General features: G+C 42.2%; 1 protein-coding gene across 1 annotated transcript in view; it reads left to right on the top strand.

Annotated features, from left to right (window-relative positions):
• Positions 1–5,280: 5,280 nt before the first annotated feature.
• The window catches only part of LOC124798587, a 38,866-nt gene continuing 24,468 nt past the window's right edge, over positions 5,281–19,678 (top strand). Inside the window, exons 1-2 of the mRNA XM_047262050.1 lie at positions 5,281–5,460; positions 15,402–15,551. Coding sequence (XP_047118006.1) covers positions 5,293–5,460; positions 15,402–15,551 — 318 coding nt within the window. The 5' untranslated portion in view covers positions 5,281–5,292. The remainder of the gene's footprint in view (positions 5,461–15,401; positions 15,552–19,678) is intronic.

The following is a 19,678-nucleotide window of genomic DNA, read 5'->3' as shown; positions in this document are numbered from 1 at the left end:
AGCGTGCGCAGCTCCCGATCGTCGTGTGCACCAGCAACCGCGTCACAATAAGAAGATCCCACTGTACCACACACCGCCTGCAGACTGAGTTGCTTATCTCCACCTCCAGTTCTATCAACATCTTAAGCGTTTCTTACAAACTATGAACACTGCTATTCCTCTTGGTTATCATTTTGAAATGTACTTGGGCTTCGTCCGCTCTGCAGAGCTCACGGTTTTCTCGCTCTTGTACCGAAACGTTGCCTGTTCGTAATGACCGCTTCTGAAGTGGCGTGACTTACAATTCCACCATGTTTAATGTGGTCCGAAGTAACCCGCAAATGTCGTCATGAGCCGGACGCAGTGGCCGAGTGGTTCTAGACGCTTCAGTCTGGAACCGCACGACCGCTACGGTCGCAGGTTCGAATCCTGCCTCGGGCATGGATGTGTGTGATGTCCGAAGGTTAGTTAGGTTTAAGTAGTTCTAAGTCCTAAAATGGTTCAAATGGCTCTGAGCACTATGGGACTTAACATCTGTGGTCATCAGTCCCCTAGAACTTAGAACTAGTTAAACCTAACTAACCTAAGGACATCACACACATCCATGCCCGAGGCAGGATTCGAACCTGCGACCGTAGCAGTCCCGCGGTTCCGGACTGAGCGCCTAGAACCGCTAGACCACCGCGGCCGGCTCTAAGTCGTAAGGGACTGATGACCTCAGATTTTAAGTCCCATAGTACTCAGAACCATTTGAACCATTTTTGTCGGCATGAGTTTTACTAACTGAAGCTCCAGTACCATAAAAAATGTTTGTTTTCACACGACTGGTTGCAGCCTTTATGCCATTATTAATAGATTCATTCCTAATTTTTTTGTCTGTTCTTGTTTCGTATTTTTTATTTTCTAGAGGGAACTGTTTGACATTCGGTCTATTTCTTTCCAGTCAATATGCCACTAGGTTGGGAGTGTGGTAGATGGGATCCCAATCGGAAATATTTAGGAGTCGACTTGCAGTTGTGGAATTCGCCTGACTGTATAGATAAAGTCTCTTAGTACCGTTAATCGGTACACGGGGTTCGAACTGTGAGGGTACTGGTGTGTAGTATCTGTAAGTGGTTGTTCTTTGGAGGGCGACAATGTCCAGTGGCGCAGAGATTCGCAAGCTGAAGCAGTTGTTGAGAGGCTGTGGAAGGTGTAGGCTGCGTGAGCCAAAAGCGGTTCCGTAGCGAAGGATTTATCTCTATGTTTAATAGTAGTGGCACACAGTTTGAATGATAATGTGTTTATGTTTGTGCAGTGTGATAAAGGAAAGAAATTAAATTTTACCAGTTCTTAATGCGTCTCCATCAGTTAGTACCACACCACTGCATTTAACAACGAACCAAGTCTCGATATACACGGTCAAGTAAAACATGAGGAATGTAACATAATAATCATTAATTAACCCATATAATCTCCAAGGAGTCGGGAGCTTATAGAACTATATATTTTAACTTATTTTATCCACCATCTTATCCAAAAATTAAAAGAGATTGTATGTATGTATGTGTAAGGGTTGGACAGAAATGTGGGAACATCGCGACAAATGCGTCCTTGAACATAAATGCAGATGCCACCAATGTCTGCATATTCCACTGCCGTATTTGATCGTGAGTTGCACCTGTGAACAATTCTCTGTACGTGGTCAGAACAGTGTTCTGTGTAATTGTGGGCACATAATACCGGAGTCAAGTGGATTCGAACGCGGGCAAGTTGTTGGTACTTTTATGATGGGTGCTTTCCCAACCAATGTCAGCCTAAGTGCTAGGTGTTTCAAGGGGCCCCGTATCGAATTTTGTGTTGCATAGGGGAAAAGTAGAGGAACATTATCCACTAAGCTATAACTCGAACGAAAGCGTGTGTTGAGGAACAGTCGTTGAAGAGGACGAGAGCTGCAAAAGTCACTGCAGAACTGAATGTCGCACTTCCATACTGTACTAAAATTCCTTACTCCTTCGAAATTACCACTCCAACCTGCAAAAGATCCAAATCATTATCAGCAAAGACTCCATGATTATAAAATCCACAAACCCTGAATTCTACTCCTAGCTACTGGGCAAACTCTCTGCCATAACGTTTGGTCACCACGTGTCCTAGCGCCCTCTCGCACCATCACGTCCCAGAAAACATTAATTCCCTTCCGACTCTCACTGTCTTGATCGAAGGTGTTCGCCCAGAGATCACGACAGAGCAGGTTGACCGAGAACTGAATTCAAACCCCAACACCTCTGTCAGAAAAGCTCTCCGAATCCATAACATCTCTGGCACTACACTCCTTGTGCGTACTTTCTCGGAAATCCCATCATCCTTCAGTCACCCATATCGTCCTCATTTTCCACTGCAGTAAAAACAAGAACATTCCCAACATCAAACCTATTCATACTGCTGCCAGAATTACCTCATATATAATCTGCACCTGATCAAAATTTAGAAACCAACCCACGTGCCCCACTGAAACAATAACATTATCTATCTCCTTCAAAATGTGGTCAATCCCATACAACGTATCCTTGTAAGTAAAACCAAATTTACTCTCACTGTAATGGCACTGCTCCCCGACAACTCTTTATATCCGAATATCTCATCTGCTTTGTATAAAATTTACAACCCTTTGAATATCCCATATAGTACAAGAAATCCAAGTGGCTGCCCATTCATTGTTCCACATAAATTCCACTACAACATTTTCTCGAAACCATTCCCAATTCGTTTTCACCAATTTACACGCCATCGTAGAATTCGGAGAACAAATGCTATTCACCAGTCACCAGGTATCAATATTATTGAGCCTTCGTGGCGTACCTTGGAGAGAAGGGAGCGCCAACAACGTTACCTAAACTTGCCAATATTCTTCAGGAATCATGGTTTAAGATTCACTAGAAAACCATACATGGCATGTATTTATTCATTTCGAGACGATTGGAAGTTTTTTTGAAGGGCAACGGGTTTTCTACACCGTATTAGGCATGATAATGTGTCGTATTTTTGATGTCATATTTTTGTCCAGTTCTTTGCCCCGCCCCCTTCCCCTTTCCTCCACCCCCGCGCTGGGATGTCAACTGTGGTGTTGCTTATCTTTACCCTTTGATTCTTCAAAAAATGTCTAAAAATATAAAAATTTACAATGTTAAAATTCTGATTAAGTTTATGAAACAATGATGACGATTGTAGCACATTTGTAGTCGTAGTAAGAATGAAGTGTTTTGGGCTCATGCTGTGAGTGTGGATAAGGATGTGGGAGGTATTGGGGAGGATGTTGAATGGACAAGGATGAGAGATGTCTATGTGGGAAGGAATCGGTAGTTGGTTCAAATGGCTCTGAGCACTATGGGACTTAACTTCTGAGGTCATCAGTCCCCTAGAACTTAGAACTACTTAAGCCTAACTAACCTAAGGACATCACGCACGTCCATGCCCGAGACAGGATTCGAACCGGCGACCGTAGCGGTCGCGCGGTTCCGGACTGTAGCGCCTAGAACCGCTCGGCCACTTCGGCCGGCGAATCGGTAGTTGGGATGTGGCTGTTAGGATAGGAGTGGAATGCCAGCTGGGACAGGAATGGTTTGGTCGGGGCTTTTATTTGGTGATTGGCTGAATAGGTTAGGGTACGGTTGGAAGGAGGGGTCGATCTCAAAGGTAAGTTCATGTCTGGAAGGCAAAAGAATTGAAATTCCGCTTGGAAAGGATATCAGGTGCTTTGAGTTGGAGTGAAGGTGAGACAGGGGTGCGGCAACAGGGCTGGGTTCTCAAGTGTGTGGGGGCTGTAGTGTGTTGGGATACGGACTCAAAACAACTACACCTCTCCTATATCTTTTGTAAACGTAATTGCTGAAGGCGAGAGGGCACTTTGAGTACTACATTGGCAAAGGTAAGGATGAGACAAACAAGGGTCTTGCGGGGGCATTTAGTCCCAATGTTCCACACGTTAGTCTATTTGTAGTTTTAGTAGGATCGGTATTTCCGCCAGAGAAAAAAGCCATGTTTCAGAGGACAGTGCAATATACGAGTAAGACTTCACATTGCAGAACTCCACGGACCTACAGTGGGTTTCAGAACACGCAGCTCTTTCACCCACACCTGCAGCCACTCTTCTGGACATTGACGCTGGTCCAGCTGGCTCAATAACGAGTTCGGAGCCTAAAGAAACATAATTCATTTATGTCACCCCTCCCCCATCCTCCTCTGTTATGTCAGCCTGTTCATTTCTCCTCCGTGTGCTCTGGTGTCACCTTCGCGTGCCGTTGCAACAAGAGAAGTGTAGTATTTTGTATGGTCCATACAACTATTTCTGCAAGGTGCATTTGTTGAAACGTCTGTAGAGCGTTAATGGATTCCAGGCGTATAAAAAACGAGTTCCTTTGACTTACTTCACGCGTCCCAGTGCCTTCAGGTTCGCATCCAGCACAGGATGATACGCTGTAATCAAATCTAGTAGGAGAATTCTCAAGACATGAGAGTAAGTTCGTCTGGATTGCTTAATATATTTTAGTTCGTTACGTAGTTTCGTGTATAGTCACCATCAGATCAAGATTCAGAACTTGCAAAACAAATTTCAGGACCAGTTTCAATAAAACCTATGCAAACGTGGGAGCATCGAGTTGATATGTCGTATTAGATGAAAATTTGTAAACGATATAGACTAGCTTACAAGCAAAAATGCACAGTGATCACCGAATTATTGTGCGAATTCATTTCCTTCACTAATAAAAGCTTCTCTCACAAGGCTGAGTGTGTCCCATACCACTCCTCCCAACAAGGAAAACTGATTGAAATCACTGGCAGATCCGGAAATCGCTTCCTGGTCTCTCGCATGGCAGCCATTTACAGTGACTACTCAGCTACGGAGGCGGTCGATCTCTGGTGGTAGGGGAACGTTAAACATCACTCAAAGTCCTTAACTCGTATCAGGGACGAAACGTTACGACTTTGTAACTGAGCACATAGCGGGTTGTAGCAATCGAGATTAGTTCGTAGTGGCCTGCGTAACTATGTAATTTTCCTCTGCAGCAGAAAGGGGACGGCCAAACGTGGTGTGCCACAACAACGTGCCGTTCACAACGTTTATCGCCCATCGTCACGAAGCGTTTAAAGCCGGAAAGAATACCGTGTTGGACGCCGAACAAATAGCCACCGGATCCGCTTCCGGTCGCGACTGTATCTCTATCCGGTGCGTCTCCCGCTACCACAAAGCACTCTGCGTTCTGCCGCCCGAGCTTCAAGTTCGGACGGAGGTCTCTCTTATCTCGAGGCTCATGACGCACGGCGGCCATATAAATGATGGAGGCTGGGCAGGGGCTGTCAGACCCTGTGGGAGGCCTAAGCTTAGCCGGTGGCCCCAGCTGGAGTGGGCTGCGAGACGTGGGCATGGGGCGCTGGGCAGTCCTCGCTGTGGTGCTGGTCTGGACCTGTCTCGTCTCCGCTCAGGTGGACCAGCCGTACAAGGTACTGACCGCGATACGCCTGCCAAGTGTGCCATTAAGACATCGCGCCTTGCATCTGAGATAATGGGAGATGAACAGCAGTGAAAGATGGAAACTACCACTTTGTTAATTATTATTAAGAAAGTGTCAAGTGCAATTTGAAAAATCTGTCCCATCATGTAAACGTACAAGAAATATTCTGCTGGCCATTATAACTGCAACGCCAAGATGCAACATAAATAATAAAACTTTACTCGTTGTATGCATAGGCAATGGCCTTGCCGCAGTGGGTACACCGGTTCCCGTGAGATCACCGAAGTTAAGCGTTGTTGGGCGTGGCTGGAACTTGGATGGGTGACCATCCACCTGCCATGTGCTGTTTCCATTTTTTGGGGTGCACTCAGCCTCGTGATGCCAATTGAGGAGCTACTCGACCGAATAGCGGCGGCTTCGGTCAAGAATAGCATCATAACGACCGGGAGACCAGTGAGTTGACCACATGCCCCTCCTATCCGCATCCTCAGCTGAGGATGACACGGCGGTCGGATGGTGCCGGTAGGCCACTCGTGGCCTGAATGCGGAGTGCTTTTTTCGTTGTATGTATACAATAGACTGGAAACACCTACATCTACACATACATCTACATCATACTTTGTAAGCCACCTAATGGTGTGTGGCAGAGGGTGCTTTCGGTACCAGTATCTGTATTGGCACTAATTTCTCGAATTTTCTCCTTGTGGTAAACACGCGAGATGTATGTGGGGGAGAAGCAATATGTTGTCCGACTCCTCCTGAAAAGTGCTTTCCCGAAGTTTCAACAGTAAATCTCTCCGTGATGCACAACGCCACTTTTGTAACGTCTGCAAGTGGAATTTGTTTAGCATCTCCGTAATGCTCCCTCGCCAGCTAAACGATCCCGTGACGAAACGCGCCGCTCTTCGTTGGATCTTCTCTATTTCCTCTATCAGTCCTACCTGATTGGGATCCCACATAGATGAACAATACCCAAGAATCGGGCGAACAAGAGTCTTATAAACCACTTCTTTTGTGGACGACTTACATTCTTTTAAGATTCTGCTGATGCAACTTAGTATGGCGTCCGTTTTTCCCACTATCTGTTTTATGTAGTCTTTCCACTTAAGGTCGCTCTTGATAGTTACGCCCAGATATTTTACGACAGACGCTGTCTCCAGCTGTTTGTCATCAATAGTGTAGCTGTACGTTAGAGGATATCTTTTCCTATGTATGCGCAATGTGTTACATTTATTTACGTTCAGGGTCAACTGCCAGAGCCTGCAGCATTCATCAATTCTCTGCAGGCCGTTCTGCAAATTCTTACTATGTTCTGGAGTTGCTACTTTGGTATAGACAACTGCATCATCTGCAAATAGCGTTAAAGATTATCCGACGCTTTCTACTTGATCATTTAATTTATTTATATGTATTTACATATATTGTAAACTGCAACGAACCTATCACACTTCCCTGTGGTATTCCGGATATTACCTTTACATTTATCGATTTAGTTCCATTAAGAGCGACTTGTTGAGGACTATCTGCAACAAATTCTTGAATCCAATCGAAAGTCTTCTCCAATACTCCATAAGCTCGTATTTTTTTTGTTAAACGGCAATGCGCTGTTTTTTTTCCAAAATCAAGGAACACGGCATCAACGTGAGCGCCATTGTCACTGCGCTGTGGATCTCATGTGGAAGAACAGAGCGAGCTGAGTTTCGCAGGATCTCTGTTTGCGGAATCCATGTTGATTTTTATAGAGGAGATGTTCATTTTCCAAAAACGTCATAATTCTTGAGCATAAAACATGTTTCATAATTCTACAACAGATTGACGTCAATGATATAGGTGTATAATTGTGTGGATCTGTCTTAGGGCCTTTCTTAAAAACGGGAATGACCTGCTCGTTTTTCCAGTAGTTAGGTACCTTTCGTTGCTCAAGCGATCTACGATAAATTACTGCCAGAAGGGGAGCAAGTTCTTTCGCATAATCTTTATAGAATCTTTTAGGTATCTCATCTGGTCCTGACGCCTTTTTCACTACTAAGCGAGTGTAGCGGCTTTTCAGTTCCGCGATCGGTTATTTCAATATCTGGCATTTCGACGTTCGTACGACGACTGAAAGGAGGGACAGTGCTACGATCTTCCGCGGTGAAACAACTTCGGAAGACGAATTCAGTATTTCGGCCTTCTCTGTGCTATCTTCCGTATATATGAGTTCTTATGGGAACTGAGCGTATATAGGCTGCAAAATTTAGTACACAGACCTACCACGTCTGGCGGCAACAACGACTGTAAACCATCTCGCTCTAGAATCGAACTGAGCCTGGATGAGAGGTGCGGACATGTCATTCCATGTTGCTTCAAGGCCATGACACAGTTCATCAGTCATAGCACCTGGTGAGTGGTGACGCGCATCTTTCTAGGCGACCCACAACCACAGGTTTTCGTAGAGTGAGATATCTGGGCAACGTTTTGCTCAGCGGAAGCGTCTAACACTATTACTCTGTGAATTGCGGAAGTTAATAGAGGTGAACTGGAACAAGAAACCCATAATGTTAGAACACAGTGTCAATTTGCGCTGCTTCACGCAGTCACGTCGAATAAACATATAGGTGTAACGTCGTAAAGCGATATGAAGTGAAACGAGCACTTAATGACGGTGTAGGGAAGATGAATGGTCGACTTCGGTTTATTGAGAGAAGTTTAGGAATCTGTATGGGAGATGGCGCGCAGTGCGACCCATTCTTCAGTACTTATAGAGGTTTGGGATTCCCAGCCCGCCTCTGAATAACTTCGATGTCTTTCCATAATTCGACCTGAATTAAGGAAAGACATCGAAATAATTCAGAGATGGGCTGCTATATTTGTAACTTGTAGGTTCGATCAACTCACAAGTATTACAGAGATACTTGATGAACTCAGGTCAGTATCCCTGGAAGGAAGACAACGTTCCCTTCACGGCATACTATTGAGAAAATTGAGAGAAATGGCATTTGAAGCTGACTGCAAACGATTCTACTGCCACTAATGTACATTTACGTAAGTATAGATAGCCGACTTTCCCTTGCATTCTCTGGGAGTGGAACAGGAGTATAGCTGGAAGAGTGTGTTTGTAGATGTAAATGAAGATGTATCGCGGTGGGAAAGACAGTATGGGCAGCATGAGGTCTTCCGTTAAGTCGTTAAAATACAAAGTCAGACAGACCTCGAAAATGGAGCACAGCCACTGGCCTTAATACTTGAGAAACGGAACGGCTGCCAAATTTTCCAGCTGCGTGGACGGTAGGTCATCGTGTTGTGTATCCATCGCCACTCAATCTCATCACCTCAAGATCATATGGTGATGAACTCAAACTGGTGCAAACCCCTGTGGTGTCTGTAACATATAGTGTATGTGTATATGTGGTTGTCCAGTTTTGCCTCCGCACTAGCATTCTCACGCCTACAAATAATTAAGACGACTCTACCATTGACAATCTACACCTAGGGATTTCCATAAAACGAAGTATCGTGTTGTGGTTTTACTTCACTTCATTTTAGCACATCAAACCAATGACTCCTGTCGAGATGCTACTAGAATCAATCATAACTTGGATACCGTAAATTATTTATTCTAAAAACACAAGTAGACTACAAGAATAAATAAATATGAAGTAACCACTGTCACATTCTACGCTACATCCAGTTTCGAGATTGGCAGAATGCGTGTTTGACTTTCTTTACACCACGCCCCCCCCACCTTTTCTTTGTTATTAGACGGACATGAATTGGCTGACATTGATATGTGGTGAGAAACAGGAGTCCTCGGCCCTGACTGGCTCTTTCAGAAAACGCTCAGTGGACAAGCAGTGGAGCTCAATACATTTATTGCGAGAGTTTCCCCGTCCTCCAAGCAAGAGGGCGCATTTCACCTAGTAAAGTATAGACTGCATTTGTACAGCATCAGTAGTCCGCTCGGCGGGGCACTGGACGTTGTGCAGAAGACGTACGTGACATACTCGCAATTCTCTGCCTACACAATGCACGCACAATGCCGTCCGCAAAGCTAAATTTAATTTTAGCCAATCTCTCCAACATTAAAACACATGGTCCGTTTCTCCCAAATAACATTAGTCCATCTCTCGCGATTGTCTGGGAGAGATGGACTACACCGACTTCTGCCTGCAAAGTGCGAACTCTGTGGCCATTTTAGGTTAATTTCATGCCTACACGTTTGTCATGCTGGCTGAAAAAAAACTGCTTCAAGATTGTACAAACTAAGTCTTATTAATAAAATTAAGTAACTACACAATAAATCTTTTCGGATTATCTGAAAGAAGAATGCGATTCTTCTCCAGAACCAAGACGAATAAAACAGCAACACTTCCTAGCCACGTTCGTTAACAAAAGAGCTTCCTCACAAATAGTGATGTCCTCTCTCTAGCGGCGCATTTGTTAAATACGCCACTGGTTCGTCTCGCCCATTGAACCAGCTCTCCTGGACTTACCCTAATTTGCAGTTCCTGTTGGTGTCGCAGTTTTCATGACAGCAGTGGATAACTTCTTATAAATTATTATGATGAACCCGTTTGAAGCCTCTGTTAAAACTCCGTGAGAATCTACAGGCAAACATTATGTATTGAGTATTAAGATTCTCCTCAGGTGAATTTGGTTTCACATGCAGGACATCTGTGTAGCATTCTCCTGCCTGACGACATTCGTATAGGTCTTGGTGCTATATCTCATTGTGTAGCCATGATTCTATCATGCGCTCACGTAGGTAAAAAGGGCCACAGAGCGTGGATCGGTCAGTTGCGATGCCACTATCCGAATGTACTGTAATATTTTTAGACCATGCGGCATCGGACGTCTTGTAAACGGCTATCGCGTGTAATAAGCCTGAATAGCTTTGCTATGTAGTTCAGACTACTACACGGAATTACTGAATAAATATTGGCGATGGCGTACAAGAAATCAAATGTTAAATGAATTCTGATTTTCATTAACAAAAATAACCTCTTTGAAGTGACTGAACAGAATGCACTAACTAGTGTACGTTAATCACGCCTAGCAGGCGAACAACATTTAAGTAACACAAAATACAAACACATATGATAAACACTTGAACTTACTGTAAGTTAGATTGATCTACACCAACTGTCAGCAATGATTTTAATGTTACTGAATTTGCATTGTACTGAATGTACAATGAGTACTGTGGTGGCAATAAATTCTTTAATTGAATAATCAATGAACACATAGAACTGATGGTTACTAGAGACGTCAAAAACATTACTTTAGAATAATTTTGTTCTAATGGGACTGAATGAGTTTTTAAGTTGATAATGTACTGAAAAGCCACCACATCGAGTTGAACTGTAATTAATGTGGCACAGTACCTGGCGTCTTCTGTCAGTTGTATAATCCGGCGTTTGTTGGAAATTTTCGGCGTTATCTCTGATTATATCCTCTTGTTGCATTAATATGCCGATACTCAAGTAATATACCCTTTTTACTGGTATTGCTGCACACACAGTGATGGATTTGGGATAATAATGAACTATTTTCTGTAAATAATTGATGACACTCGTGGAATGCACTTTGAATCACAAACTTATTATTTCACTCAGACATTACACTGTAGAGAACTTGACTTGATAAATTCATAAACTGGTTCGCTACGGATAAATGTACTTGTTATGACGGCGGTATAAAATACACTGTTCATAAAAACACTGTCGTACGATAACTACTAGTTCGTTGCTTGTGCTGGCATGAGCTCATCAGTGGATCTCATATGGTAGTAAGATCACATTGCAACATTAGCTGCAGACACCGGTCACTTCATACCTTGCTGCTGGTCGCTGCAGTCCGTCGTAAATTATGCAGACTTCCACAAGGCGTGCCATGTGCTTTTTGAGCGGGAACAGCAACTATATCGTTCACAAGCCGTCTCCGCCGAAATGTTGCATCCTGCAAGCCTTATTGTCCATTTTACTTGCTGACACACCATAAATCCAGTCCGTGTTTGTTGTAAGCTCAATTTTAACTGTCTATAAGCAACGTTACCGTACCGCACTAACACTGTCACTTTCGCGCCGCATAATCTCTGTTCTGCATCTGAACAGTTCCAGAACACATCTCTATCTACTGCCAAATTCACACACCAACCTGCATTGTCCACGTTCTCGGGGATTTCTCTCACATTTAAACATTAATTTACACTATGCCAAGTTCTCTATTTACAAATGGACGTACCATAACATTACCATATTCAATTACAGTCATATTTTATATATATAACTAATATTAAATTAATATTTTTACTATACGTAATAATGTTATCCTAGTTTAATGCTTCTTTATTTTGTCGTCCGAGTGCAGCATTATTCAGATACTGTCTTACTCGTAGTGCTATTTCATTTGACTGCCGCCAGGCGGAAGCACCTGTGCTTTTGTTTGCGAAACTATCCAACAGATGGCATGAGCGTCCACTTATTCAACTGCTGCGCCTCGGCTATGCTTCGTTGTGGCATTATACAGTCTCGAGCGAAACTCGTTTTCGAGAATGAGTTTTGTATATCTGTTTTTGTAAGTAAGGTATACCCGTTTTTACTATCATTTTCTATCCTAAAAAAGTGTTTCTATAATTTTCAGTGTGATAGTATCCCAAGATGCGATGAACTTTTTGAAATATTTCATGAAGCCTTCAGTTGCCATTCTCTTTATTTCCTGTGCGATTGTACAATTTCGGCCTTTGGCCATTTTAAAGTATTTTATGAATGATTTTTAGTATCAGATTATGTCATATATGTCATTGCTCCTATGGCATCATGTTCTGGTCATAAAATAAATACGAGGTGTTCACGCTATTTTAGAAGGACATTATTTTCGAGCAACTGCATGACGACCTCTGATTTATTTTATGACCATAACATGATGCCATAGGAGCAATGACATATGACATAATCTGCTAGTAGAAAATCATCCATAAAATACATGAAAATGGCCTAAGGCCAAAATTGTACAATCGTACAATAAATGAAGAGAATGGCAACTGAAGGCTTTAAGAAATCTTTCTAAAATAGTATATTCTAAGAAGTTGGTTTCCAGGAAAGTCTCTTGGTAAGATGTCCCGTGACATGAGTCTTTTCCTTTTTCTTTTGTTTGTCTTGAACAGTTAGCCATCTTTCTGGGACTGAAAACTTGCATTGCCAATTTTAGATGTCGAGAACTAAGTTTGTGTCTTTAAAACTGTACCTTCTGCAAAAGATTACGTTTTTCTTTAGTCTTTATCAAAAACATATTTAGAAACCTATGTGTTATCTTTAGCGGGTCTCGTTTTGTTTCTGTAACATACAATACAAAGAATTTGGGTAGTTTCCGTTTTTAGGCCTAAAAACTATATTTGTATTTATTTTTGTTGTGATTACTCTTCTGAAACTCCTTTGAAAGTAATCACTCTTAGAACAACGAAACTCAACTGGGGGCCAAGCCACACAATAACCCTGGGTTCGGTATGGGGCTGCGGTGGGGTGGGTGGACTGCTGTGTCTGTTGCAGGGTAGTGAACCACTGAGGGCTACGGTGGGACGAAGCCTCTCCATTGTTTCTAGGTCCCTGGTTTAATATATACATACAAGATGACACATCGGTGTCATAAATATTTGGATACAGAATAAAAAGATAAAATGTAGATTTTTGAGCATGCTCGACATTCAAAACCCAAAATTAAAAATTTAGGTCTTAAAATCGATTATTTGTTACATTTTAAACCCCTGGCTCAGATAGCAGCTTCAGAACATAGTTAATTTCATCCAGCATGTGTCCAAACCAAACTTAGTTTATCTGCTCAACAATAATATTAGCAAACTGTTGTGTACATAGTACCGCGTAGTCAGCGCATACACAACTTTCCCACTAGAGCGCGCCCCGCTAAGCACAACAGCGCAGGTGCAGCGTTGGTCCGCCTCCGCACTACGAGATGGCGCTGTCTTAGAGACGGACCAAATTCTGCTTCCGTCGATCCGCGTATTAGGAGGAGGAGGAGATTAGTGTTTAACATCCCATCGACAACGAGGTCATTAGAGATGGAGTGCAAGCTCGGGTGAGGGAAGGATGGGGAAGGAAATCGGCCGTGCCCTTTCAAAGGAACCATCCCGGCATTTGCCTGAAGCGATTTAGGGAAATCACGGAAAACCTAAATCAGGATGGCCGGAGACGGGATTGAACCGTCGTCCTCCCGAATGCGAGTCCAGTGTGCTAACCACTGCGCCACCTCGCTCGGTTGATCCGCGTATTAATATGCAACACAGCCAATGAGGTTGCTGCTAATGTAGAACCTTTTCTCCTCGTGGATCACACTCGCGCAGTGATACCTGAATGCACGAGGTGTTATAACGAGTGTACAGACCTCCGATTAGTCAGTCTGCATTTATCTGCACCAGTCTACAGTCAAGTTTCAGTCTGCGCCTGATAAGATTATCATATTCCTGTACATAGCCATGAAGATAAATGTATAGACACTTTGTCAAGTATCAGAGATATGTGAGAATAAGATTAATGGACCAAGACCAAAGGAACTTCATATTGTCAATTGTAAACAGCATCCAGAATCAAGTAACCTAAAGTCTATGCTTTTTATTATTTTAATAAATGTGTGTGAAAACTAATCAAGTTCTGTTTAAAGTTGGTCACCGTCAATCTGCTACTCTAAGCGTGCAAGTGGCATTTCTATCGTCTGACCTAATGGCAGAAGATAAACACGCCACGATAAGACCACGAGACATATTGCTGACACTCGCCTACTTCGTTAGAGCGACAAGTCAAATAATCTGATGGTGTGTGTACCGAAGGTCTTACAGTACGCACATCACACAAACCTTCCAATTATAGTGTTAAAATGTTCTTGATGAGTTTTCGCACATGCCAGAGCAGTGATAACATTCCTTTACTTCTAGCTTCATCGATACTAAATTCTGGCAGAGCAGTGTTCAATTTTACGTGAGTATTTCACTGGGAAGGTGGGAGCTTCATCCTGTTAAGTGACAAGATTAGCAGAAGCGTAACAAATGTGCGTCTAAGTGGTACTGGTGCCCACACCCATCGTTCATTGGGAAAAGTCAACTTTACCAAATCCACAATGACTTGCAGGTTTAATGTTATAGTGACTGGCTTTTCTGCTCCTCACTGAATAATAGCTTGTCGCTGAACTCATCCTTTGGTACAAGGTTCTGAATTTTACTGCTGTTGGTTGTGCTTTTTGTCGTGCTTGCTACTCCCAACTGCTGGGAGAAATGTACTTGCACTACTTATAGCGAGGTGGTTTCCTTAATTTGCAAGTAGTCCCCGTTGCTGATTTGCTTGGGCTCTTTACACGAACAGCTCGAATCCTCCCCAGTATCTTCTTTGACGTCTGTGGGCGACCAGGACAGTTTGTAGTCCATAAATAAACAGTAAATCGCAATAGTAGCACTCAACATTGTATGCAGTTCAAATGCAGTGGGCACTTGTTAAATTGTCTTCTAATGTGCATTTGCACGGTGGTATGTGTGCATTTCATAAACTGCTATGAAGCCACCATTTATTAAAAACAGAAACAGAGTTTTTTGTGATGAATACGTGAATTATACACGCAAGTATGAAACTTATGGTTGACAAACTCACACGATCATCTAGCGTCGCATGCTATCCTGGATCACGTATGTTATTTCGAAACAGAATAAATCAGGTTTACTTTTTATAAACACTTTTGATATTTTTCTATCGTTATTTGTATTTAATCATTTTTTTCGTACATAAAATAAGTTAGTTTTACTAACAGTTGTGAAGATATTGTTTTATAGCCTATCTATTTTCGTTACTTTTATTTTGCAGCTTTAGTTTACCATTGTGAGATATTCCGCCACTAACCAGATTTTTCTTCAAATTGTACTTTATTTATACTAATTTTTTACATTTCTTGCAGGATATTAAAATCAATGGCGTGGCGCCATGTGACGACAATGACGAATTGGTTGTGGCAATTCGAGAGCATGCTGTTGAAAGGATAGATCGGTCGGTACTAGAGGCGAACGCCACAACTGAAGTAACAAAGGAACTTCCCGTTGGCTTGAGCGTGAGTAACACAATATTAACCACTTCCTATGTTGCTGGAACAGTCTCTTACATGAAAGAAATGACATCCTCCCATTATCCCCATTGATGTAGTTGATATGTAGACCCAACACGTTGTTTGAACACAACTCAAAAGTTCTAGATACAGCTTCAATTCATTTTGCATTGAAGATATATAATTTGTAAAAGAAATAACTGTACTAGATACCAGAGCCAAAGGCTCCTCGCTTTAATCTGTGCTTACTCCTCTCCTCAAGGAAAACTTCACAGGTAATGTGTACGTATTTACGAAAATGTCGCGCATCATGCAATATTGACAGTAATATAGCTGCATTAGTAAACGAGGGGAGTAAACAAATTAAAGTCAGAGTAATTAACAGGTACAGATCAGTAGTGCCCACAGGGATGGGGGTGGGCTCTGTGGGGTGGGCGTAGCGGAGTTGAGGGGTGGGGCGAGGGGGGGGGGGGGGACTGCTCCTACTCAGAATTCGTTTAGGTTACCGATATGAAAAAGGGTGTACTGTATAACAACAGTATCCGAGTTTTTTTGCGACTTACAGTTCTTGGAAAATGATTATAAAATGATCTGAAAATAACCATAAAATGGCATAAATATGATACAAAATATAAGTAACGTGAGCTGTAAAATAAATGGGAGGTTGGAACTGAAACTACAAAAGGATAAAATTTTTCTTTAATAAATATCATTCTTCGACGCTGTGCGAAAATTATTGTGTAACCATCTTCCAGAGCTATCGCAGTGTATGACAGTCGGCATCAGAGGCTCTCGAAACTGATGCAACTTCTGTTTCTCGGACAATCTGCTCTAGCAGTTCGAGCATTTACTGAAACTGCTGGAGCGTGCTCTTTGATATTTTCTTAACTTATAAAAAGTAATCTAAAAAAATCGACTCACAAATGTCGATATTTCACGAATAGACATTACACGCGGTGCAATATCGATACTAAATATCGATATTTTGATTCAGTAACCATCTTTGACAAAAGTTAACAGCAGTAAATGACGTGACGGTTGCAATAGGCAAATTAACTATCAGTTTTTTTTAGAGAACATCTTATTCGCCGTTGACTGTAGTAATGCTTTATTTCACAATTGCAATTTCGGCCTTTCCAAGTGGTACTGCAAAAGATTTTGTTGCAGCACATGTCAGACTTCATGTCAGTACCACCTGAAAATGGCCCAAATGCCTAAATTGCAATTGGGAAATAAATGATTCCTACAGTCAAAGGTGAATGTAATGTCCTTTAAGAAATTCTACATGACTGTGAACCCCGACCATGGGAAGTTATCCATCAGTTTATTTTCGCCACATATAAATACATTCTAGAGCGACATTGTTGCGTTTCTCCTGGAGGCACATGCGTTGTTCGTTCTTTCCAGCATTAAAAGAACAAACTGTTGTGTCAATAATGGATGATAAACACAACCAAGTAAAATCTTAAAAACGATACCACCCATGAAAAATGAAATACAGTACAGTACCTCCATGACGAGAAATGCCAAATTAATTTTAAATTTGTTTATCCAGAGTATTCGGGACTGTTACATGTCAACAAAGTCTGGCAATTACTGTTAAGCTATAATAAAATGAAATGATACTGCCAATCAACTGAGTGAAGAAACAACTACATCTGTATGCGTTCCCAACAAGACAACACCTATATCAGATTTCATTTCTCCCAATCTGATATAGACCGATTACGTGACCCGATGTCGACCAGTGTCTACATATACATAGGACCTGTATTTCTCCCGATCCGATGTAGAGCGATTTCGCGTCCTGTGGCCGTTTTTGTGTTGGTTTCTGCTGGAAACGAACGTTCTCCTGAATAAGAGACTTAGAAAAAAAGTGTGGGTTCAGCAGTTTAACCAACGAAGATAGAGAGGCCAATATAAGTGTTCGAACATAAACATGTTTGCTAGTTCTGTCTTTTCTATAGTTATGCATAGAAAGTAGACAAAAATACAACTGGTACAAATTAAAGCTGAGTCTTCTACTAAACAAATGCAACTGAAATATATTTCCACTTCCAGAAAGAACTAAAATAGTTTCTTCATCTGGAACGAAGTATTCGAACAGAGGACAGCTAGTATTTAGTTAACATCTCCTTTCTACAAATTACTGCTGTTAGCCTTTCGGACACTGTCTGTAAATGAATTTTGGTGACTGCAGAGTGCATATTTCTCCACTTTGAAGAAGTGCTTTCAGATGGTCCTTACTTCTCATGTGGTGGTTCCTAACACGATCTTCGTATTCATTCCAGATGTTATCTGTGGGATTTAAATTGGCGATTAGGGCGGTGTCTTCAAAGTGTGAGGAGTGTTGTACACGATCCAAAGCTTCATAGTTTCAGCGGAATGCTGCCGGAAGTAGTAATCATTTCCTAATCGCGGCCTCTTGCGCGCATCTTAAGATTCTTAAGAATCCCCCTGTATGCCAACTTATCCGTGATCCCATCAATAAACGCGAATTTCCAACGCCTGATGGATAGCCCCATACCATTACAATGCCTCCTCCATGCTTCACTGCAGCTACCATGTTCTTAGGTCTCGATTCTGTATTTGGTAGCCTTAGCCTTCACACTGAGACATCCACCACCATTGCACCAGTTGAATTTGCTCTCGTCCGACCAGAAAATGTGATCCCAGAATTAGGATGGTTTCACCACCTACTCGTCACCAAGTTCTAAATGCTTTTTCGGATTCACATGATGGACGTATGGTTACCTCGTATGAATGCGAGCATTGTAACAACTTAAATTGGGAAGAACACACAGAATATGTTGTAGGAAAGGTGAACCAAAGACTGCGATTTATTGGCGGAAGATGACAGAAGATGCAACAAATCTACTACTGAGACTGTCTACACCACGCTGGTCCGCCCTCTTTTGGAGCACTACCATGTGGTGTGGGATCCTTACGAGGTACGATTAATGGAAGACATAGAGAAAGTTCAAAGAAAAGAATAACGTTTTGTGTTATCGAGAAACGAGTGTCACGGCCAGAATTTGGGATGAACATAATTAAAACAGAGGTGTTTCTCGTTGCTGTGGGATCTTAACACGAAATTTCAATTATCAGCTTTCTGCTCCGAATGCGACAATATTTTGTTCAAGCCGTCCTGCGTAGGGAGAAACGTTCATAATAATAAAATACGGTAAATCAGAGCTCGCACGGAAAGATACAGGTGTTCGTTTTCCCCTCTGCGCTGTTCCAGAGTGAAAGAAGAGATTTATTATGAAGGTAGTTCGATGAACCCTCTACCAAGCACTTAAATGTGATTTGCACAGTATCCATGTAGCTGTAGATGTATATGTAACCGGAACTATTTAAAACCTGGTCAACTGTTCTTGTGTGAATATCGTTCAAGGCATCCTCTGATTTCAGATGCCGTCAACCTCGGATTTTGCTTCACCATTTTTATTGTTTTTCCCCTGTCTCTAGTAGGAAGTTTCGGTGGAGCGCCACATCTCTGCTTTTTCACAACGCTATTAGTCTAGTCGAAGCACTGAATGGTAGAGAACACCGTAGTTTTGCTTCTGTTGACTGCACTGGCAGTTTCAGAGAGGAATATGTGTTGTTTGTGAAGATTAATTAAAACATTCCTCTCTTCCAGCGTTGTCTCTTCACATTCACACCCCATTTCACTCGTGAACGCTTACAGGTACGTCACGACTGTGAGCAACTGTTGCGAGGCGTAGGATGAATACAACGGCTTCGTGGTGGGGCACAAAGCAGTCGTAACACAGTGACTGATAAATATATGAACTACGATATTACAAATATAGTTTCTGAGACACATAATGATAACGTTTGTATGTTTACAAATTCGTAGATGTGCAGGACAGTTTTTTGAAACCCGGCAGCCTTTACAGAATTACCCAGATAAATTCAAGGACTATCACCATATGACTGTAAAAATATTTGATATTGTTGAAGGTGCAAGCAACGATAGAACTGATCGACATGGCAGATTTAAGGCCCAAGCAGAGAGGTGCACAAGTGCAAAATCTGTATAGATACTCTAGCAAAACGAAAAAGCAACAACGCACCACGAAGGCATGATCCGAATGGGACGGAAATCAGTAGATGTGATGTACATGTAC

Source organism: Schistocerca piceifrons, chromosome 5 (assembly GCF_021461385.2).
Source record: "Schistocerca piceifrons isolate TAMUIC-IGC-003096 chromosome 5, iqSchPice1.1, whole genome shotgun sequence".
NCBI lineage: Eukaryota > Metazoa > Arthropoda > Insecta > Orthoptera > Acrididae > Schistocerca > Schistocerca piceifrons.
This window is presented reverse-complemented; position numbering and strand designations above follow the sequence as displayed.